Source organism: Microtus pennsylvanicus, chromosome 2 (assembly GCF_037038515.1).
Source record: "Microtus pennsylvanicus isolate mMicPen1 chromosome 2, mMicPen1.hap1, whole genome shotgun sequence".
NCBI lineage: Eukaryota > Metazoa > Chordata > Mammalia > Rodentia > Cricetidae > Microtus > Microtus pennsylvanicus.
The window spans coordinates 14626655-14650579 of NC_134580.1; the positions used below are offsets into that span (position 1 = coordinate 14626655).

Below are 23925 nucleotides of genomic sequence, written 5' to 3' on the forward strand. Positions count from 1 at the left end.
GGCCTGATCCCTGCGCCTCCTGAGAGCACAGACACAGTGAGCAGTAGACACAAGTACCCAACTCTGGGGGGCGGGGGGTGATGACTGCCAGGAGTCCCAGAAATCATGTTCTTAGATGGCTAGCTGGGAGAGGATGGGTGGACGAGAGAGGTGATGAAGTAGGACCATAAAACACACAGAGATATTATGTTGGTCCAGCATTCCCCTCTATAACAGCGTATATCTCAGAGACAAGGGAGGCCCAGACGACACAGATGCACCTGAGTTCAGGGATCTACAGCAGGAGAACGCAAAGCCCAGGTTGGGTCAGGTTTCCAAGCAGATATCCTATCAGAGCGGGGATGCACAACATGTGAACGTACTGAACGCCATCACATTGTCCCCTTGTTCTGAGCTGAGCCACCGTTAAAAACAGAGAAGAAGGGTCAGAGAGATGGTTCAGCAGTTAAGAGCACTTTCCCTTCCCAGCACCCACCTAGTGCTCATAACCACCTATAACTCAAGCTCCTGGAGATCTGACACTCTCTTCTGAACCTCCCATGGTACACAGACATACATATGTACCAAACATTCATACACAATAAATGAATACATCTTCTTTTTATTTTCATTTTAAATTAGAGGTAAATTGGATTGCCTCGGGAATCAAGAGATTTAGGTCGCTGAAGAGACGACTCAGCAGTTATGAGTACTTGCTGTTCTTTCAGAGGACCCAGGTTCCATTCCCAGCACCCACATCAGGTTGTTTACAACCACCTATAACTCTAACTGTAGGGGATCTGACGCCCTCTTCTGGCCTCTGTAGGCACCTGCACACACATGGTATACATATGAACACAAGCATACACACATACACATAAATAAGAATAAGTAAGTCTTAGAGAAAGAGAGAGAGAAAAGAAAGCACAAGTTCAGACAACAAAAGCAGTCAGTCCTTTAGTAACTGCTGGTGCCAATATCGGTGTCCCCAGACTGTGCTAACCCAAACAATGCGCCACTGGGCAAAAACACATAGCTCGACACTTGCCTCCTGGGTACTCCAGGCATCGGTTCCTTTGCCCTCACCATGCCATCCACAGATCCCAGACTGGCCTGGCAGCTGGCCATGGCAGTTCCCACCCAGGGATACCCTTCCCAGCCTTGGTGTCTCAGTTCCCTGGCTGCAGAGGACAGAAAGGACTCTGCCTGATACAAACCTGGCCATGGAAAAGTTTAGCCTGATTCTCACACTAGTCTATGTGCTTGGGGCTCAAAAGAGACCAGGCTCATAAGCAAAAAAAAAAAAAAAAAAACAGGAAGGGAAAAAGAATCCCTGCTACAAACACATAGATCTCCCAGACCAGACAAAACCGGGACTCCTGATGTGATGGCTATACCAACCCTAAAGCCACCAGCTTCCTGACTAAGAGGCCACCTTGGCTTGTTGTCACCTTCCCCCCCCCCCAATCTCCATCCAGCACTGGTCATTTTCCCTTTAGCACACGGTCATTTCCAGAAGGCAGAACTGGTCACTGCCTGCCATGGCCTGGCTCCTGGCCTCACCTTCCCAGGCACATGTGGTCACACTGGGGAGTGTATGCAGTATGCCATACTCTCCTCCCTGGATTTCCTGCCCTGTACACATGCATGCCTCCCTGACCTCTGATGAGCACATGCCAGAGAGACAGGAAATTTCTCAGAACAATAAACCTTCATATTTTCCATTCTCTGTTCTCTGACGAGTGGAGAGTGGAGGGGCTTTCGCTTACACATTAGAATTTTCCATGCTCAGGAGAGAGCTGCCTCCCGCCATTTTACGTGGCTTCAGGACACAGAGGGAGGGCACACTTTTGTCCTAAGTACTTCTGCACTACTGCTATGCTTTCTACCATGTGACCAGCATCATCCCAGTCCTAAAAGACACCCAGAAATACAATATTCCCTCAGAACACTGAGCACCGTAACTCCCCGGGTTATGTCCTGTCTATCAATGGGGACTCATGCTGTGTGACAGGGGAGGACAAGGGTGGAGGGCTTAAGCATCAAACTTACAGGTCCCTCTCTCTGTCTGTGTCCCAAGAAGCTCCCTTAGTCTTCATGTTCCAGGAACACGGAGCCAAACAGCTAAATATTTTAAATACTAATTAGAACGCATTCCCAGGGGTTTGGAGCGCAGGACGTGGTCTCAAGGTGGGGAGAACTGGCCACAGCAAAGAGCTGCCCAGGGCGGTCTCTGGCTATCGGTACCCGTGAGAAAAATGTCTAATACAATTTCCATCCTTTCTTAAAACCAAGTTATGTTCTTGTTGAGCTGGTGTTCTCTACACACTCTGCACGCTAATCCCTTACCACCCAACAGTTTGCAGGTGCTTCACGGCAGTTTTTAAGATTTGTTTATATGATTTTTAATTATCTGTGTACCTGTGGGGGAGGGGTATGTATAGATGTTCTTGGAGGTCCAAGGCATCAGATATCCTGGGAGCTGGAGTTCTCAGCACTGTGAACTAGCCAATGAGGAGAGCAGGAATTGAACCCGGCTCCTCTGGAAGAGCCAGGAAGCACTCCTAACCACTGAGCATCTCTAGACCCATATTAACAGTTTTAAATGAGATATGGTCTCGCACCTGCCAATATACAGGACTAAAAAGACAGTCTCCCATGCCGAAGTCAGCCACCTGCACACTTCTGCTTTGCCAACTCTAACCCTAGAGAAAGGCAGGAAGGGAGAGGAGAAGCATCAGCCCCTAAGAGACCCAGAGGTATCAGCAGAGGGCAGAGAGAAGGGTACCGCCCAGATGTCCTCTCCAGAAGGCCCACCTACATCTCCTCCCAGCAGGAGCCACTTTCTCAGGGAGCCTGCAGCTCTGGCTTCCGAGCCCACACACAGGGCTCCACAGAGGTGTGGCGGCCAGAGTGTGCCTGGTGCAGCAGTCTCCCTCCGAGGAACTGTGGGCCACCACCAGAACACTGCTCTCAGCCACTGCTCTGCAAGAGCATTCTTATCTCCTAATGCTAACACCGCTCGTGGTTTATTTGAGCGAGCGGCTGTTAGCTTACCTTAAGCAAGCGTCATTTAGATTAGATACGAACCATATCCTGAAACTGTTTTTAAATCAAAACACGGAACTGGCAGAGGAAAGACTTCTAAAAAAAGGAAGATAAGCTGGAAATAATAGTTCACACCTCTAACCCAGCATTTGTGCCGCTGAGGCAGGAGGATGGCTTGGAGTTTGAGGCCAGCATGTGTTGAGGGACTGCAGACCCTCAGACCCTGAATTTTCTGTAACCCCTTGCTTGCCAGAGTAAACAACTTGCTTGCCTGTGCTTGCAGCTGCTCTGGGCACGAGATCCTCGTGAGTTCCTGATGGCAGGGGAGTGGTTTCTGGTGGGCTTGCAGCTGAAAAATCCCGAGAACTAGGGGCCATTAATCAAGGAAGAACCCTATATAAGCTGCCCTGGAACACAATAAAGGGTGCATTCTTGTTTCAAGGATGACCCGTCTCTGTCTGTGTCTCTCTCTCTCTCTCTCTCTCTCTCTCTCTCTCTCTCTCTCTCTCTCTCTCTCTCTCTCTCTCTCTCTCTCTCTCTCTCTCTCTGTATGTGTTTCAATCTCCAGTCCCTTGCCCGACTTGCGAACTGTCACGTGGTAGACAGGCGGTACGGTACAGGCAGACTGTACAAGCATGGACCATATAGTCACTTCTGGACCAGCCTGGACAAAGCAAGGAAAGGAGGGAAGGAAGGAGGAAGGGAGGGAGGGAGAGGGAGGCTTAGGGGAAGGAAAGAAAGGTAAAGTAGAGGGAGGAGGAAGATGAGAAGAGGGGCAGATTGGCAGGTAAAGGCACTTGCCACCAAATCTGATGATCTAATCTGAGTCTAATTCCAGGAACACACATGGTAGGAGAGAACTGACTCCCACAGGTTACCCTCCGACTGACCTGCACATGCCACGGCATGCACATGTACCCCCCAAATAAATAAGCAAATATAAAAAGGAGGGGCTCACAGTCAGGAAGCGGACAGCCTTAGAGGTAAGTGGTACAGCTCAGCCTGAGCTGCTTCTTCAAACCTCAAAAGGAACTTCCTGGGCCTAAATGCCGCCCTGCACCAAGAAACTTGTACCCCATACCTGGTGCCTTCACCCAGAAGTCCCCAGCTTCCTATGACTGTCCCTCACACAAGAGCCCACAGAGAAAGAGTCAGCTCCCTAAGACTCCCTTCTCTAGTGTTAGCCCCTCAGCTCTGTCATATCATGGGGCTACATCCATGCATGCTACCCAGCTCTGCGGCCTCGCCCGTTGGGATCCTTCTAAGACCACCCCCTCTACGAAAGACAGGCAGTGACCACATGACCATGAAGCCTTAGGGATGCGGGGGAGAATACAAAGGGTATGGAAAGTTCCCATAGATTGGGGGGGGGGGCAAGAATCTGGCACTGTGCCCAGACAAGACCAAGCCAAAGGGGTGCAGAGCGGAGAAGGCAGAGGCAGCTACTGGGCTCAGCCAGTACCTGGAGCCATACCTGAGAGCAAAAGGAGATGTTATCGTCCAGTATTGATAGACTGGCATCCACCACACACAAAGGGACAAAAAGATGACACACAGTGAGACAGACAGACAGTCACACACACACACACATACACACATTCCATGTCAGCTCAGTGAAGGGAGAGCTGGCAGGCAGTGTGAGGCCAAGGACTGAGACACAGGGTCTTACCCGTGCATTTTGACTGCTGATAGCAAACAGCTATACAAAGCCATCCCAAGGCCACCCTCAGCTGGGCCACACTCTTCAGTTCAAATTAACACAGGTGCATAAAGGTCCCAGAACCAACCCTTCTGCAAAACTGTGCCTACCAAGCAGCCTTCCCTAGCCCCGTGGCCACTTCCTCTGCTTAAGGGACATTCTAGCTGCCTGAGGTCTCTGCTGGCTGCCAGTGAGGCCTCTTATAAGTAGACAGGAGAATGAAGCAGCAAGGGAGAGCTGTCCCCACAGACTGCTCACCAGCCTATCAGAGGAAGAGGCTACTTAGACCCTCCCACCCAGTCTAGTCAGTGTGGTACCCAAGGTCCCTGATACCATCACATCTTAGGCAGCGCCTCTAGCAGCTCTGCGGATGGTGCCTGTTGGTCCTGATCCACCGAGGAAACTGAGGTACAGAGATCTAGCCACCTTAGGAAGATAGACCCTGATCTCCACGTGCCACATGACCCAGGGGCAAAGTAAACTCAAAGGCCCAAAGGGCAGGCAGTCCCACACCAATCTCTGAGCCACCGCCTAAACTCTATCCACCTCCCCATGGCTAGTGGCTCCTGTTCCCAGGTCTGGTGGAGATGACAGATGCTACCTGTCCCTCTCCATCATCAGCACCGCCCCGTCCCCCACACTGGCTCCAGAATCCAGGCTGGAGGTAAAATGATCTGGTGGACATTGGAGATAAAAAGGGTGGGGTATAAGAAAGGCAGCATTCCCACCCTAGGGAGCTGTCCTCGTCTGGACCTCTGCAAAGACAAATCCCCAAACCAAGCATAGCTTCCTTTGTTTGGTGGGGACCAGCAACATCCAAACACCCCAACAGAGCACCCCCATGGCTGACAGGAAGCCAGGAAAGCCCAATGCAGGGACAGAGAAAAGGCTGGTATGGCCTGGGAGAGCCATGCTTCCATCTCTTCTCTGACATTTGCTATCTGTATAACAAGCTAGAGACCAAAGGCCCTATCCATATCTGGAAAATAGGAAGCTGCCATGCTGATGGAAAAGCCACAGGCATCCAGGGGTCTCCTGCTCACCCAGAGTTCACTTTCATGAGCAGCACCCCGGGAAAATGCAGGCACAATGCTCCCAAAGACAACAGACCTATTCCAACAGCTCTGGGTGTGACATGTCCCCTGTTGTGTATATCTGACACATGATGGCAACTGACCAGCCCAAGGAGTTCACTCAGCATGATTCCTTTCCCCAATACAGGGAACCTGAGGTACTGGGGACCATTCAAGCCCCCAAATGATCCTGTGTCTCTACCCTCTGTGTTCTGCAGGATGCCCCCCACGTTGTCACTGGAAGGAATTAAAATTGTATTGGAATGGCTGAAGTGGACCCTGTCTAAAGTGGACCCTGTGGTGGTGGTGGTGTGTGTGTGTGTGTGTGTGTGTGTGTGTGTGTGTGGTATGTGTGTGTGTGTTCAAAGACCTGGTTTTCAAGAGACCCTATGGCAGCTACAGTGACAAGGAGCTGGCATGAGCTTTGGCACCTTTGGAAAGTCACATCCCAAAAGGCAAGTGGATCAAGGTGTCCCCAGGTTCTTATGAGATGTGTATGTGTGAGAATTCAACCACAGTTTCCCGAGGGTAGGGAGAGGGGGATACCTAGCCCTGTCCTTCTTGGCCACGTCCCCCTGCACACAAAGAGGAACTGAAGACGTCTTTGGGGTACCCTTGCCTTCAGTCGCCCATGTGGACGCTGCAGATCCCTGAACTGGCATGCTAGCTCATTCCAGAAATGAGCCACAGAGGTTAACTTAGCAGCTGGTCTCTCAGATCCCTGCAGTGAAGGACCCCAGTCCTCCACGTCTCGTCAGGTGGCCTCTTCTTACCTTTCAAGCACAGGTCGCCATGTTGGGAGGCAGCTGGAAGCCAAGGCCTTTTTACTGCACCCATCCCCACACTACACCAAGAATTTAATTCTGGACATTTATGTAAACCTGTGTTCAAGTTACAAGACGACAAAGAAAGAAAGAAAGAAAGAAAGAAAGAAAGAAAGAAAGAAAGAAAGAAAGAAAGAAAGAAAGGAAAGAAAAGAAACCAAACTTAGTAAACTATTTCCCCCAAGGCTACGAGCTGAAAGAGTCATGCCAAACTTATGAGTATTTTCCACATGCTCTGCCTCACATGATAAGATCTACCTGTTGGAGTCCCAGTGCTGGCAGGGGCAGAGACCCATGGCACCGGGCCACACACCACGCCCCAAGCACATGCATTGCTGCCAGGGGCTCCCATCTTCCACCCATCCACTTCCCCAGCAGGATTCTGATAGAACTGCATCAGCCCAAACCCAAGTGGTCTTTGCAATGGTGACAGCAGATCCTGGATGAGTCCTGGTGTCACCAGGAGCATGACCCACTTGAGAGACATATCATCAGTATCCTCCTTCTCCAAGTGCTGGCAAGGGCGGTAATGTTACTCCACTGAGTTCCATCTGCCTATATACCTGGTGCTGAGGTAAGTGTCCAGATGTACCCAGGTGCCACATCCCAGGCCCCTCCTCCTCATGCAATGACCCAAAGAGACATAACTCTACTGTCCAGCAGTGACAGGTACCCCAACTCCATACACCCCTGGAAGGTGCTACCAGGACCCCCAACAGGTAAACATTTGCATGGCTGCTTGTGCATGCTCTCATCCTTTCTTGACCTCACTTTGGCACTGTGTCTCCCCACCCCCACCCCCAGTCAAGACTTAACCCTTTCTATACCTTACTCCCAGCAATGGTGTCACCTATTCATCAGTTCTATGGAACCACAACGACCCAGCACTGGGCTCACCATCATATACCATAACCTCAGCTCCCTGATCCCATGCGCCATGGGTCACCCCCTCCATTCTTCTCTGTGTGTCCCTTCCTGGTCCGACTCAGCTAACAGTCCGCTCAGGTTGTGGTTCCCAGAGGGAGGCCTGGGCCCTATCCTGACTACACACATTTATTCCCTACTGCTGCCACAGGCTGAGCACCCTGTGTGCCTTGCCCTGGCTTATCTCTGGGATGGGACGATGACAGAAGAACCTGTATCATGAAGCAGCAGCTTAAGAACTGAATATGCCCTGACAGGCCCGGGGAGAGTTCCCGACATAGAGCAGCTAACTGCCATTGACGGTCTCGTTGTCTGGCATCTGATGTCCTAGCCTGGCACATCCCTGCCCTGCCAATCACACTCTGCAGGCACACCCTCGGCCTCCCGAGCTTCCTCTAGTCTCCTTCACACCTCCAGCCGCAGCAGGTGGGACGTGACACAGCTGTAGCTCCAAATGTCCTTGACAAAACTGATGGGGCCTTGTGGTCTGCCCTCTCCAGATACAAGGACGCTTGATCCTCCAGGTGTCCCTGCCAGGCACCTGCTGCCTAGTCCACACTGGACAGTTCCTCTCCTCCACTGTTCCTCGGGTCCTCCTTGAGCTTAGCTCTGTGCCTGTCTATCTCCATTCAACTCTAGAAGGTCTAAGACTACATAGACTCAACAAGATCTTATACCTAGTAGGTATTCAATAGTAAATATTAGCTGGGCGTGCTGTTGCACACTCTTAGCCTCAGCACTCGGGAGGCAGAGGCAGGTGGATCTCTGTGAGTTCAAGGCCAGCCTGGTCTACAGAGTAAGTTCCAGGACAGTCCAGACTAAATAGACCTGTTCCCAAACAATCAAACAAACAAAGAAATACTCCACGTTATCCAACATTCAAAAAGTTAGCTGGCTGCCCAAAGTGCCAACTCCTCCTGGTGATTTATGTCACCAAGTGAGGCCAGCTCTGCTACAGGAATGGTTTAAGGGCGGTAATATTACTCTGATTCTTTGCTAACTGTTGAGTTTTAGGGGAAATGCAGCATGGTGCGTCCAGACTATGCCTGGTACAGCCATCTACTCATTTCCTTGTTTGTAATCTCCTACTGAAAAGTCACCACGATATCCTGTGTTTAACTAGGCAAACACTCTCGAGAGCCGGTCAAGCCTGGACGGCTCTGCACCGTGCACTCCCCACTAGGGCAAACAGCGAGGCTGACCGAGTTCTGAGGTTTTCTGACCCGTCTGAATGACTCGTCAGCCACTCATTTTTTTACCCCACAAACGCTACTTTTCCCACATCCACGAGTCTGTGACACACGTTAATAGTAGTGGCAGGAACTGTGCCTTCCTGCCAACAGCCACGCTCTCTAAGGCAAGCTTGAGTCCCTGAACCTACAGGCACCTATGCGTTCCAGGAGTGTTAAAAGACGTCAGCATTGGGGTCTATGAAAAGGGCTCATTAGGTAAAGGTGCTTGCCACCAAACCTGACAACCAGAGTTCAATTCCTGGGACTCACGTGGTGGAGGAAGAAAACCAGCTTCCTGGAGTTGTCCTCCACTCTCCACCATGGCACACTACACCCATACACAGTCACACACCAACTAACTAACAACTAACTAATGGAACGGAATGTCAGCATCACTAAAAGACCAGTCAGGGGACAGTCCTCAGCAATCGAGTTTCTCGACTAGTTGTCAGAGAAAAGCCAACATTGGTTTCCCCAGTGTCCATAAGAAAAAGTCCCTATCACAGAATAGAAAATGGCATCCAAACACCCCACACAGAAAATAAACATCTAGAAAGACCAGCCTGCAAAAATTCCAGCTGTTTGAATTATCACATACATATTCCAACATTTTGTTTAAAAACTGTTTTGTCTTTGAGAAGTGCCACAGAACCATCAACAATCTTTTTCCAGTCAAAAAAGATCATGCAGGATCCAGGGCCAGGCTGGGAACTACCTCTTCCCTTGCACATCCCATCCTGCCCCCAGATGCTCCTCCCCAAGCCATGGGTCTCCTCTCCTGGCTGAGGGCTCTCAGCCCTTCCAGAAAGAGCTCCCACAAGATCCAACCACTGCCAGCCTCACACCTAACTCTCCAGGGCAGTAAGAGCTTCAAAGGCTTTAGGGCATGGCTGTAAATCCTGTTGGAGCCAATTACTCGGCACTGAAAACAGTGCTGAGTGAGCCTGAATCAACAGCTTTCCCACACTGTTCCTTCATAAAATGTAAGAGTGGCCTCCGGGAACCAAGGCCTGGTTAGGTCTCTTCACAGGCCTGTTGTTGAGACCTGCAGGCCTTGCGGTCACAGTGAGTCTCTTCTTTGAAGGAAGCAAACGGTCTAAGAGCCACAGCATGGCAGAATTCATTTCCCAGCAGAGCACCCAATGACAGCGGAAGAGTCGGCTTAGCAGCTCCGTCCTTAAACCCTTCCGCCGCAGAGACAAGGGAGTGGGGAAGATGAAGTGGCCTCATTCTGATCCCGGAGGCCGTGCCCGGCTGGTTGGGGCTTCACACCTCTGAACCTCAGAATCCGTGTGTGTAAACCTCCAGTTGCCAGAGGTCTGAGACTTTAGAAGGCTGCTGGGAGCCAGAGGTAATCATCACACACGATGTGGAGGGGCACCCGGAGGCCCCAGGTTCACAGGAAAGAATCAGTGATGATCACCATGCAGCAGGGCCCTGCTGAACCACCACTGGTTAGTAACCTATGAGAACATTCCCTAGTGGTCTCTACACTTTCTCCCAAACAGGTAGATTGTGGTCAAAGCCATGTTGGGTCATCACACTGCTTCAAAACCAAGCCCCGATGTCCCAGATGGTGTGAAGAGACCACTGGAAGGGAGGCTAGTCACCCCCGCCCCCTGGAACGTAAGAATATCAGCCAACACTGAGATGAGACAAATAGAAAACTGACCTTCAGGGCTTCCCTGTTCCCATGGAGATACCACATCCCATAACTTACTGCCCACAGACTCAGGTGTCCACACACCTGAACCATCCTTCCTGGTATATTGGTCAGTTACCTGAACCAGCTGATTAAATCCACACCTGTGAGCCCCAAGCAACCTGGACCCCTCCCAGAGCCACTGGTGCCCTTAAATTGTCCCTTAGACCCTGCTCAACCCTCTCTCCTCCGGGTCTCCAAGCACCCCAGGCCCTGTTACACAGCAGGTTTGCTGCCAAGTCTGTGAGGGTTGAGCTGACATTTCCCATCCCCCACAGTCCCGAAGCAGCCTCACAGGTTCTCACACTAAGTTGAACAGCCTATGAGCAAACTCCCAAATTATAAGCCCAAGTCCAGGGGCAGGAGCCAAGATCAAACAGGGCTGTGCTTTTCAAAGAGTCACCCCAGAGGCAGCACACATGAGCCGATTGTTATTATCTAGAGGAGACAGAAAAGCTAGACCAAGGGAACACCAGCCATATTACAGGATGACTCAGGGACCATCCAGCAATTTCCAACGGTCCCACCCAGGAACTAATTGGCACATGGAGCAGGGAGTGACCTTTGATCCTTCCAGACAGCCATGCATGTAGCAGGCTTACTAAGGAGCATCACTGGGCAAGCCAGACAACTTGGATAACCCCGAAGCCAGGTTTTAACAGCACGGTTTGGGAGAAGCACAGAAAAGCCCTTGCACTTGAGCTTAAAACAGCCCAGGCCTGCTCCCCACAAAACTGCTGAGGGAAGCAATGAGGGATCTCCCCCTCCATGGGCTTGGGTGGGGAGCACACCCCCAGCATGCAACCAATCATAGCAGCAAATGCCAGGATGGTTGCCCAGGCCCTGCCCAAATGTGTCTAGGCATGCCCTGGCGGCCATTGGCGGGTCCCCGAGGCTCTCTAGGAGGCCCAAGGGAGCAGCAGCTCCTCCCCACGGGCCACTCACCTGACACAGACACCTCCATAAGCGCCTCCAGTGGCCGATTGTTGTCCAGGTCCCTGCTGAGCTGCAGCTCTCCTGTGGTGGGATCCAGCAGCAGCAGGCTCAGCTCATTGCCCTGCAGAAAGGTGTAGTTGAGGCTGTCCGATAGGTCAGGGTCATGGGCTGGGATGCGGCCGATCACACCACTGGGGAAGCTGTTGGATTTATTGGTGACATAGTTGTTGAAGAGGATCTGGAAGTCAGGCAGCTCTGGGGGATTGTCATTCTGGTCCAGGAGACGGATGTGCACGGTAGCCCGGCTCACTAGAGGAGCAGAAGTGGCCTGCACCACCAGCATATAGTCCCTCCGGACCTCAAAATCCAGCTCGACCAGGGCACGGAGGTCACCACTCAGTAGATCCAGCTGGAAGACCTCAGGCACGTTGCCCTCCACAATCTGATACATAATCTGGGCATTTGGACCCTCGTCTGGGTCACTGGCTCTTATTCTCGCCACCACTGAACCCACGGGGCTGTTCTCCTCCACAAGCAGCTCCAGCTCGTCCTTCTCAAACACTGGGGGGTTGTCGTTAATGTCCAAGACAGTCACCTGGACCTCCACTGACGCACTAAGGGGACTAGGGTTGCCCCGATCGACAGCTAGAGCACGAAGGTTGTACACGGCCACGTTCTCTCTGTCCAGCCGGCGCTGGGTACGGATCACACCAGATGTGGGTTCAATGTAGAAGTCTCCATCGCCATCATCCCCACCCTGGAAAGTGTAAAGGAGGCGGCCATTAGGGCCCGAGTCCCTGTCGGTAGCAGAGACCTGGAGTACACTGGTAGATGGGGGCGCATCCTCGAAAACGGAACCCTGGTAAAAATCCCGCAGGAACCTGGGCACATTGTCATTGGCATCGAGGATAAGGATCTCTAGAGAGGTGGTGTCCGATTTCTGAGGAATGCCATTGTCCTGAGCGGTGATGGCCAGCGTGTAGGCAGCCTGATCCTCATAGTCAAGCTCTGTCATGGTATAGATGGTGCCGGTGTCCGGGTCAATGCGGAACTGTGGTACAGGGTCCTCTAACACATAAGTGATGCGGGCATTCTCACCTGTATCCTCATCTGTGGCACTGATGGTGGCAATGGAGGTGCCCACGGGCCGGTCTTCACTAACGCTGACCGTGTAGTGGGAGCTCTGGAAGACCGGCCTGTGGGTATTAGCATCAGTGACGTTGATGAAGACCTGTGCAGTGTGTGACCGCGTGCCATCCGACGCAGTCACAGCCAGCACATACTGACGTTCCTGTTTGTAGTCCAGGGGCAGGGCCAAGGTGATGAGGCCACCACCGCTCTGGCTGCTGAGTGCAAAGCGGTTCCGGGTGTTGCCACCTGTCAGCTGGTAGGTGATTACACTGTTGGCGTCACGGTCTCGGGCTCGAAGCGTCAGCACACTGCTCCCCACGGCTGCATCCTCGTTCAGTCGCAGCTCGTACACAGGCTGTGTGAACATCGGGTCATTATCGTTTACATCCAACACAGTGATGGACACGCTGGCAGAGGAGCTCATGGGTGGTGAGCCGTGGTCCACAGCCTCCACGCCGAAACTATAGTGTTCTATAGCCTCACGGTCCAACTCTGCACAGACAGTAATCCAGCCAGAGCTGTTATGGATCTGGAAGGGGAAGTCTGGAGCAGAGGCAGGGTTCTCAGGGTCGACACTGCTGCCCCCCAAGCTAGGCGAAACTGTGTCCACCAGGCGGTACTGCAGCCTGGCATTCTCCCCGGCATCCGCATCCACCGCTTGGATGTGCAGCACAGAGTGCCCCAGGGGCACATTCTCCAGCACAGCCGCCTGGAAAGGGCTGCTCACAAAGATGGGTGCGTTGTCGTTCACATCTAACACCTGCACTGAGACCAGCCCTGAGGAATTAATGAGAGGAGGCCGACCCCCATCCTGCGCCTTGATCCGCAGTGTATACTCCCGAATGGCCTCAAAGTCCAGGGGATTGATGACATCCAGGCTTCCACTAAGCGAATGCAGGTAGAACTGGCCCTTCAGGTTGCCACTGACGATGCTGTAGTGTATGGCTGCATTTTGCCCCTGGTCCCTGTCAGTGGCCTGGACCCGAAGCACAGCAGTGTTGACAGCTACATCTTCTGGGACTTGAACCACGTAGCGCTTCTCACTGAACTGGGGGTAGTTGTCATTCTCATCTTCGACCACTATGTGGACGGTGGCTGAGGCACTGAGGGGGCCTGGATTTCGACCCTGGTCATTGGCCTCCACCAGCAGCTGGTACTCAGCGGCTTCCTCCCGGTCCACCACAGCCCGGGTGCGCACCACACCTGATCGTGCGTCTATCTCAAAGACACCACCTGCGCCCTCCAGCAGACGGTAGCGCATATTGGCATTGGAAGGCGCATCTCCGTCGGTGGCACGGATGGTCAGCACCTCATAGCCCACCTCGAGGTTCTCTCGAATTCGTTCTCGATACTCAGACTGCTCAAAAACTGGGCTGTGGTCATTAGTGTCACTGACAGTTACGGTGAGGTAGGTGGCAGCTGAGCGCCGCGGGGAGCCATGGTCCACAGCACTAACTTTGAGTACATGAGTGTCCTTGGTCTCGCGGTCCAGAGGGCGGGCCGTGGTCACTGCGCCCGTGGCCACGTCAATGAGGAAGTAACCATTGGAGCGCTCATCGAACAGCGCCTCCATCTGGTAACTAAGACGTCCGGCTTCCCCTTCGTCTGGGTCGTGCGCGCGCAGTTCTATGACCGCAGTGCCCGCGGGCTCGTTCTCAGGCACTGACACCTGGTAACTGGGCAGCGGAAACTGCGGGCTCGTACTGCTTCCCGCGCCCCGTCTAGACCGTCGCACCGCCCTCTCCCGGGGCTGGGACAGGCTAGGCAACGATGGCGACACCGAGGGCGACTCTGAGGGAGTCCCGGGGGTTGCCTCTATTACCAGTTCTACCCAGACGGCGCCAGCCGCGCGTCCCAGGGCGCACACCAGGCGCAGGCCCGCTGAGCCTCCCGGCGGCAGACAGATGGTTGTGCGCCTGCAGCGGGTCCCGGCGAGCGGCGGGCAGCTGCAGGAGGGGAAGGTAGTGATGGCCTCGAGCACCGAAGACAGCGAGGCTGCGCCGCCACCTGGGAATGGGAAGCAGAGCGCATCACCGAGCCCAGGCACTGAACGGAGAGATTGAGAGCGCAGCTCCGCACCGCTGACCGAGCGGCGCCGCAGCCGGACCCCACAGCGGGCACCGTAGGTGCGCGCCCTCAGTACCAGGCTCGGGGCCGTTGGGGAGTCGTGGGTGACCAACCGGACCTGCAGCGGCAGCAGCCTCCCCGCCAAGTGCGCACAGTCCCTGGTCCCTGCGCTTGGCCCACGCCGCCGCCCCGCCATCAGTCCCTCGCGGCTCACGTCCAGCAGCTCCCGAGACGTGCGCGCGGTGTCCAACCTGTAGATCCAGCCCGGTCCGAGAGCGAAGGCGCGGGCCCCGCCGGGCACCCGCTGTTCCCAGGCGGCTGCTCCAAGCACCAGAGCAGGCAGGGCGGCGGCGGCCAGCAATACCAGCGCGGGCAGCACGCGCTGCGGTGACGGCGCCATGGCCCGGAGCCGCAGCCCGAGCCGGGCGCCGGAGCACAATCCATGCACCCGGCGCACCTCCGCATCCACCCGGCACAGCCGGGGGGCGGCTCCCGCGCGCCCGGCGCCGGGCCCTCGGGGTGGCCCGCGCTCTGCCTCCCCGGGGGCCCTGGCACGGACACCGGGGGCCGCGCGCCCGGCCTCCCGCGCAGCTTCCACTTCGAGAGCACTTTGCGAAAGTTTGCCAAGTTGGTTTCAAGATGGCTCCTCCGCGCGTCCCGGGAGGGCGCCGCGCATCAACCTGCAGCGGTGCTGGCTCCAGGCGGCTCCAGGTGGCCCCAGCACCGACTCCGCTGGGCGGGCGTGGGAAGCTGGGCGGGCCCGGGGCGGGGCGGGGGTTGCGATCACCGCACGGCCAGTGGACCCAGGAGGTGGATTGCTGACTGGGCGGTGTGTTTCGCCTGCGCCCCCGCTGCCCGCGCTCTCCCCGCCCCCGGCCCCGCCCCGCCCCCTCCCAGTCTCTCATTGTTCAGCCCTGGGCCGGGTGGGGGGGACGGAAGGGGGGGGGAAGGAGCCAGCCGGGAGGTGCGCGCCCGGATGATCTCCATGGAGACGTAGGGGCGCGGCCCGGGCGAGGGCTGGGGTTCAGCCCCCTCCCCTGCCGCCTCCCTACCCTGCCTCCGCGGGAGGCGGGGCCCTGGGAGACCAGTGCTCTAACTACTTACTGCCTTAGGGTCCCTGGCCGCGGCTGCCACTGAGGCACTGGCACAGTTCCTCCCGGGGCCGGGTGCAGTCCAAAGCCGCTCACCGCACCTGGCAGGACTGATCTTCGTGTTAGCCGCCCCTGGCGTCATTAGGGATAGACCCAGGGTTGCAGGACACACAGAGGGGCCAGAGAACTTCGGTAGTCTCCGCAGTAGCAGGGGACTGGAAACTGTTAGACTCTAGACACGGGGTGGCTAAAATATTTGACTCCAGAGCAAACATTCTTTAGGTTTTGAAATTTAATGGGAAACTAACCGGATTCGGGTCCCGTTTTATTTAAAGTTTAACTTTCAAATGGAAGGAAAAAGAACCTGGTTTGGAGGTGACAGTGGGGAGGGACCTTGTTCCCCAGCGCGTGCTGTGGGGCCTAAACATTGGTGGAGGGCGCCACCTGTCACCAAACCACTAGTTACCGCCCTTCAAGGGGCAAGCAACCATTACAGGGAGCAAGGGCTTGGGGAGAAAAAGAGGAAGGGACCTGAGAACCAGCAGAGATGAGGTGGGGCGTGGCTTTAGCTGTGCAAGAAAACGCCCGGACTCCCAGACTCCGAAGGAGCACATCTTGAAGAAGGTGTCTCCTAACTGGGAAGGGAGAGGCGGAGCTTTGCAACGTTTACCCCACCCCTTTGAACGGGGTCCAAGCCCACAGCCCCAGTCATGGACGCACTGGGGTAGGCGCCTAACCTTTGAAAGATTTCTCCTGAAAGAGTTGAAGGGCTCTGAAGGCTGCTTGGGGTTGTGGTTTCTGTGCAGTCAGAGCCCAGCAAGATGGTAACAGAGGACAGGGTGGTTTTAGGAAGGAGTAGAGGGATCTCCCCTCAGCATTTACAGTGCGTGTGTCATAGATGTGCCTCCGGTTTTCCGCAGTTGCTGAAAATGGTTCTTTCTTCCCCCTGGCAACAATGAGGACATAATACTGACCTAAAAAAAATAGAGTTGTTTTGGACCCTTGCAAAGCTTGGGAGCCCTGATCTAGAGATGTGTGGGAAGAGTAAGGACAGGGACAGGACCACTCTACCCCACACTACTCTTGGATGGGCACTTGAGTTTCATTGGTAGGAAAATCAAGGTTTTGGAGCCTCAGGAAGAAGAGCTCCCTGAGGCAAGAGGGAGAAAGCTGGAGAACCCACCGAGACTCCCCCCCCAGTACTCCCCATTCTCCCATCCCCCACAATGCATGTTGCAATAGGGCTTTAAATAGGGTGGGTTGGGTTTAAATAAACAGAATTCAAATATAGCGAGTAAGTTGGGTGTGGGTGCTTTTCCTGGAATCAGACACCTGCAAGCTGCAAGTGAACATTTCCTGGTCCCAGCGACCAGGCCAGACCACAAAGGCAAATCTGATGGACAGGGCTATCAGCAGAGGCCCATAGGCAAGTTTTCTGTTCAGAGACAGGTCAGGAGCAAGCCCCCATTCCACCCCGGGGGGGGGCGAAAGGGCCCCTTTCTGAACCTGCAGGTCCTGGCAGCGTTCGTTCCATGGCGCCACTAAGTGCACGTGCTGCACACCCATCCCTTGAGCACGCTCAGGGCCACAGCCTTAGAGGGAAGGGATAAAAAGACAGGCTGTGGCTTGTGACAGAGTTGCAGGGTGGCCCAGTAACATCCAAGAGACAGAAATGGGGTGTGGTTCAGTGGCAGAGGTAGAGTGTTTGCCTAGCAAGCTCCAGGCTCTGGCTTCTACTCCCAGCACTAAAATAATAATAATAATAATAATAGTAATAATAATAAAATAATAATATGCAGACTTTTGTGACACCCAATGTCATCTATCAGGGCCTGGGTGTATAGCGCCACGCTAGAGCACACGCTTTGTCATGTGTCCATGGTCAAGGAAAGAGAGGAGCCGTGGCTTTCAGTTTTCACCCATTTCCCACTGAGTCTGTGCTCAGACGTGATCCAGTCCCCCAGGTACTCACTGGAAAGAAGGCTTATACCTGGAGCTTTGTAGTTGGATGTGCAACAGGGTGGGAAGTGGCCTCATCCAGCACTGCCTGGAGGATGTCCCCTAGCCTGGATTTCTAGCAGGTCACCATCTTGCTCAAATGTCATTCATCTGCAAGGTAGTTTTAAGCAAGGAGCTCTCCCTTACATTACAATCCCTTGGTCTCCAAGGCCCGGGAACCCATTCACCCTTGACTCTTGGGGCCTCCTTGTATTGGGGGGGTCACATGAGGTTGAAGAGAAGCCTGGGAGTGGCCCATGTCATTCTTGAGCTGACCCCTGGCGATGACTACATGAAGCCATCTGTTCATGATGATGGATGTGTGTTGGATTGCTGCCACCGTCCTCAGGGAAACAGTGGGCCGTGACTGATGTTTCTCTTTTCCAGGCATGCCAAGGTATTTCACAGGAACTCGGGTGTTTTTAAAAATAGAAACAATAAAACAGTAAGCAGAAGCTATCAATTTCTCGAGTTGAGTATGTGTTCAAAGTGCTTTCTGTGGGGGGCCTGAATTGAGACCCACAAAGACACTGGGACTCAGTTCTTTTTACATGGTGCATTCCTGAGCCAGCTTTTGAACAGCAAGCAGCCCCCAAGAAACCATCCTGCAGGTGCAGTGTGATCCCATCCTCTGCTTTTGGAATTTAGAGAGAAAACCTTCTGGAAAACAGAGCTGGTCCACTCATCCACCCGACATTGGCACTCTTGTGTTTGGTGGGGTTCGAGTCATGGAAAATCATGAAAGTTGAAACATGCAACAAAAACTCAGCCCTGAATTAATTAGTATGCTAACAGAGTCAAGAGAACAACAGGATTGCAATCCTAATAACCCATGTCTTCTGGTTTGGTTTCTCTGAGAGACCGGGAGAACTCATGACAAAAAAGCAACAATGTTTTTCTGCTAGCAGCGAGGCACCAGGACCAGCCCGAACACTAGCACCACGATTTCTCCCTCAGCACAGATGTGGCTACCCTGGGCCCCTGCATAGGGCAGATGGGACTGAATCCCTCGGGTGTCCCCTGATATGCCACCTCCGATCCACCTGTATAACTTTTAGGGAAGCCCAGGCTCCAAAAAAGACCTGAAAAAATACAGGGTCTCAAACCTGGGCAGAAATGTCGTCTCCCCACTGTAAATGGGGCGATTACAGGGCAACTCATCTCATGTCCAGAACCTCCTTGTAGTCCCCTGGGTGGGAAGGAAAGACAATGTGTTCCTTACCCCTATGGCATCCACCTTCCCTTGCTTGCATTCGCCTCCTTAGGTTCCCAGTTCTCATCGGTAGTGTATACCCCGCATAGGACCAATCTCCAGGCTGCACTGGCCCCTAGTGGCTGAACGATGTCTCTACACCTCAGAATATTCCAAGGAGTAATCTCCAATTCCGTACAAGCGCCCACCTACCTGGGTACATGGAGACAGCAAGAACAACAGCCTCTGGGCTCCAGGCTGCTGCACTGAGAACCACACTCTGGATGAAGTGTGCACTCCAAGGGGTGCAGACCTGCACCTCAAGCATCCCCTGGACAGGCAATCTTTGCTCCGGGGATTCCTGAGCCCCTCAAGGTCTGCTGCCCAAGGATGCCCAGCTCAACTGTGGACGGTGGCAAACTGAGGTTCCCAGTAGACTGCAATGGGTGTGATCTGGTCACTAGCGGGGGAAATGAATGTGCCAGAGAACCTGGAAGGGTCAGCAGCTGCAGCAGGGGGAAACCACAAAGAGAGTCACCTGGGATGGACTGGAAACCACAGGACAACCAGAGCATCATCCACCCTGCTTATGTCACGGGACCGAATGTCCCTGTGTTTCTGTCATTAGTGATAACAGCTGGTATTATTTCCTGCCCCCCTCCATCAAATACACACTCAGGGGGGTTGACATGGAGAGGCAGCACTGTCTTGCTTGACAGCGTTCCTTCCCTTTTGGGTGAAGATAGGTTTAAGACTTGCTGTGGCCTGGTAGCTATGATGGGTGAGGTGACGTCTCCAGCTACCAATTACATGGTGATTCTATCTAAACATTTTAAAAAAGAAAGACCTTATGCGGTCAGAACTTGACCTTTCTTGAAGTTTACGACTGGGTGAGTGTGATCTTATTCACCAGCTTGAGCTACTTTTACCACCAATTCCGCAACATTTTCATCACCCTCAGGCAGCCTCAAATCAAGTCCAATCTGCCACACCCTAGTCCCCCTCCACCCTCAGACCTGCTAGTAGACCTCCTGTCTGGATCCGTCTATTCCAGAGGCTTTATAGGAAGTAATGCTTGCCTGTGTGCCAGGCCTTAGTCCCCCAGTGCTCCGCTGGTTCTTAAGTCCTTCCCTGAAGGCTTAGTCTCTGTGGTGTGGGTGTGGGTGTTCCACAGTCCAATTAGCAGTCATCCGTGGACTAGGGCATTGATTCTACTCTAATTAATTGATTAATTAATTAATTGTTAACTGGAGTAATTAATCTTCTTTCCCTTTCTTTTTTGCTTCCTTGTTCCTTCCCTCTTTTCTTTCTCCCTCTTTCTGTCCCCCTTCTTTCTCCCTCCCTCCTTCCCTTCTTTCCCCCCACCCTTCCTATTCTTTCTTGTTTCTTTTCTTCCTTCCATGCTATCTTCAAATTCACAATCCTTCTGCCTCAGGTTTTGAAGTGCTAGGGTTACATATCTGATCCTCCCTTCCTTCTGAGTGTGGCAGAAAGAGAACGAGATAGTGTTCTCTATGCAAAGTTGCACATAAAAATCTTTGACTTTCTTCTTTATTTTCCCATTTTGATTTTATTGCTACAGCTCTATCAGGGACTTTCCTTGGGGACTTTCCTTGGTCCCTGATGAGCACACAGAGGAATGCCAGCGCTGACCCAAGGCAGGCTGGTGAGGTCCGAGGCAAGTTAGCTGCCTTCGCTTTACTTCCTCCTGCCCCACACTATCAACTGTCCTTGGTACTTGTGGATGGACTTAGGGGGTGTGGCGAACATAAAAATGGTCACAATTAGGCGGGACTTTGAGGACGACTCAATGGGCCTTGCTTGTGGAGTTGAAGTGAGGAAGTGAAAGAAACATCAAGGGTCCCTCACCATCTTGGATGGGAACAGAGCAATCAGTGTCTGGGTAACTGAGTCGGATGTTACAGCCCTTTCCCGTCCCTCTGACCTTGTGACTAGCACACACTGGGACTGCAGTGGGAGAAGCCTTGTCTCTGCAGAAGCCCTGCAGGTGTCAGGTGACAATTCACTTAAGTCCCCTACCCACTGATGCATAGGAGGTGGAGTGGCCCCAAGGGTCTCCTGCCTGGACTGTCTGATGGTCTACTTGTTGTAGGATAATCTTTTTGTACACCATAAAGATATATCTCTGCCAAGGCACCTTCTGATTGGTTTAGCAAAAATTTGAGTGGCCAAAAATTAGTTAGGAGAGGATAAGTGGGACTTCCGGACAGAGCTAGGAACTCTGGGAAGAAGAGGGGGAAATTCACACACCAGACATAGAGGAAGTGGGACACACGGTACTGAGCAGAGTTAATGAGCCACTTGGAAGAATGTAGATTAATATAAAAGGGTTAATTTAAGTTATAAGAGCTAGTTGGGAACAAGCCTAAACTAAGGAAAAACTTCCATAGCTAACAATAAGTCTCGAAGGGGGCTGGAGAGATGGCTCAGAGGTTAAGAGCATTGCCTGCTCTTCCAAAGGTCCTGAGTTCAATTCCCAGCAACCACATGGTGGCTCACAACCATCTGTAATGGGGTTTGGTGCCCTCTTCTGGCCTGCAGGCACACAGACAGAATATTGTATACATAATAAATAAATAAATAAATATAAATATTTAAAAGAAAAACAATAAGTCTCGAAGTCATTATTTGGGAGCTGGTGGTCCAAATAAAATTCAAATACTTTTGGTGTCCATCACCAAATATCTAAGTGTAGGGACTGTGAACAGTTGATTAGATACTCTTGGGGAAACTAGGTAGAAATGCCTCCCACAGTTCAGCCCAACAACTTTCCAGAGCCTGTGAATGTGAGGCTAGGCTCTCACAGAACAGTAGTTGCAATCCAGAACTGGGGCGGGTAGACTGATGGAATCCAAGGTGGGTGGAGCCAGCAGCCAGCACCAGACACTAAGCAGAGCTGCATAGAGGGTAGCCTGGCCCTTTAAGGCTTGGCTCACACAGGCTGAGAGCTACGCAAAAAGCCAGATCCAAATCAAGAAGACCTTTAAACAGGTATAGTATATGCTTAGGTGCTGAAGAAAGCAAAGCATATGGGTAAAGACCGCCACAGAAAAACAATAAATAGTTTAAAAATAGTAAAGTAAAGAGACTAAAGTAATATAAAAAGAATGAGCCATGTAGGGATGAGAAATATTATAAAATAGGATGTCTGGATCCTATATAGTGCTTTATTACTTTTAAATTTTTAAATGCTAGTGAACTAAAACCAACAACTACTGAGAGACATTGGATTGTGGGGAAAACTACTAAATCAAATCATCCTATATATTTTAAGGAAGTCTTAACTTCAGAACGGAAGTCAGAAAATGTGTTGTATTGGGGGAAGAGGTTACGTCTTTGTTTCCATGGGAAACGAAAAGCTATGGATTTCTTCAAAATTAATAAAGATCAAATTTAACTGGGGAAACCTCCTGAAAATCTTGACTGCAGGCATGAAGAAAGAAACCAAGGAAAACTACAAGGTAGGTGATGTATATGTTGATCCCTCTACATGGGGGCAGCTCTGAGACTGGATGAGACATGAAAAACCTTCTTGGATACAGAGTTCTTATGATTTATTATCACATGCCATCCTTTCATATGGCATGCATAGAGATTTATATTACAGTTTGGTTATGCAATCCAAACGGAGTTATAAAGTTGACAGATGCCATTTATCTACTCAAATATAGAGCAGAGAATCATCTTTAGTAGATTTGTGCACACCACACATCCCATACTTGTGTTAATGCAGATATTTATGCTATCTTTAAAAGTGTGTATGTTTTCAGAACCTAAGGACCAGATGTCAATGAAGACAAGACAAGTAGCCCAGGTGATCCAGCCTCTCAGAATGCTTCTTTTGCAGTTTCCTCATAAATCTGCACCCAGGACAACCTCAAAGCTGAGCCGGGCGATGGTCACGCCTTTAATCCCAGCACTCGGGAGGCAGAGGCAGGCGGATCTCTGTGAGTTCGAGACCAGCCTGGTCTACAGAGCTAGTTCTAGGACAGGCTTCAAAGCAACAGAGAAACCTTGTCTCGAAAAACCAAAAAAAAAAAAAAAAAGCTGCTAACTAAGATGGTCCAGTCTCACAGACTACTCCTGCCATGACTTCAGATAAGTTCTGCACTCTCCTATCACACAGAAACTGGGCAAAAATGATACCGCAAGCTCTTGACCATTATCCCAATTTTCTCAGGGTCCCCTAAAGATGTCATCACCCTCAGACAACAGGAAGTAATTTTACAAACATGGTGCCCACATTCCTGAGAGGTGAGGTGGGTGATTTTTAGTCATTCAGTGAGTTATGAAGGTTTGTCATTGTTTAGGCGGGTTGGTTACAAGTTGTTATTCATCATGGTCAGGGAGGAAACTAAGCAAAGGAAGTTAGATTCAGGGACCTCTTTCTGAAAAGAAAAAAAGAGAGATAGGAATGATAAGATAAAAGAGTAGATTATTGAATCTACTTTTATACTAAAAAGTAACTACTAGTTTCAAATATTTTATATTGGCATGGAGTTTTGTTCTGTTTTAAATGTTATTTTGGTACTTGAATCTTTTTTTTTAGATTTGTTTATTAATTATGTATACAGCATTCTATCTGAATGTCTGCTGCAGGCCAGAAGAGGGCACCAGATCTCATTATAGATGGCTGTGAGCCACCATGTGGTTATTGGGAATCGAACTCAGGACCTCTGGAAGAGCAGTCAGTGCTCTTAACCTCTGAGCCATGTCTCCAGGCCCCCCTGGCATGGAGTTTTGTATACTGATACAAATTTAAGGCTATTTTTGTTACAACATATTGTAAGGCATTGTACCTAAGCAACTCATTTAAAATTGCAATGTAAAGTTCTAGTCCTTGAAAGCTACTATTACAAACTGCTTAGGATAATTAAGATAACAATCAAACATGTAGTAAGTATTTAGACGTAGACAGAAATAAGCTTTATTTAGCCTCATGTGTTTTAGATAGATAGGTGGTCTTCAAACACTTCAGAGATCTACAGAATATAGTATTTAAGATGTT

The 23925-nt window shown here is 51.8% G+C and overlaps 1 protein-coding gene across 4 annotated transcripts in view; it reads right to left on the reverse strand.

Moving 5' to 3' along the window:
- The window catches only part of Celsr1 (cadherin EGF LAG seven-pass G-type receptor 1), a 135412-nt gene extending 119803 nt beyond the window's left edge, over positions 1-15609 (reverse strand). For all 4 annotated transcript variants that reach the window (XM_075960259.1, XM_075960257.1, XM_075960258.1 and 1 more), the window contains exon 1: positions 11427-15609. In XM_075960259.1, coding sequence (XP_075816374.1) covers positions 11427-15015 — 3589 coding nt within the window. In that variant the 5' untranslated portion in view covers positions 15016-15609. The remainder of the gene's footprint in view (positions 1-11426) is intronic.
- Positions 15610-23925: the final 8316 nt, after the last annotated feature.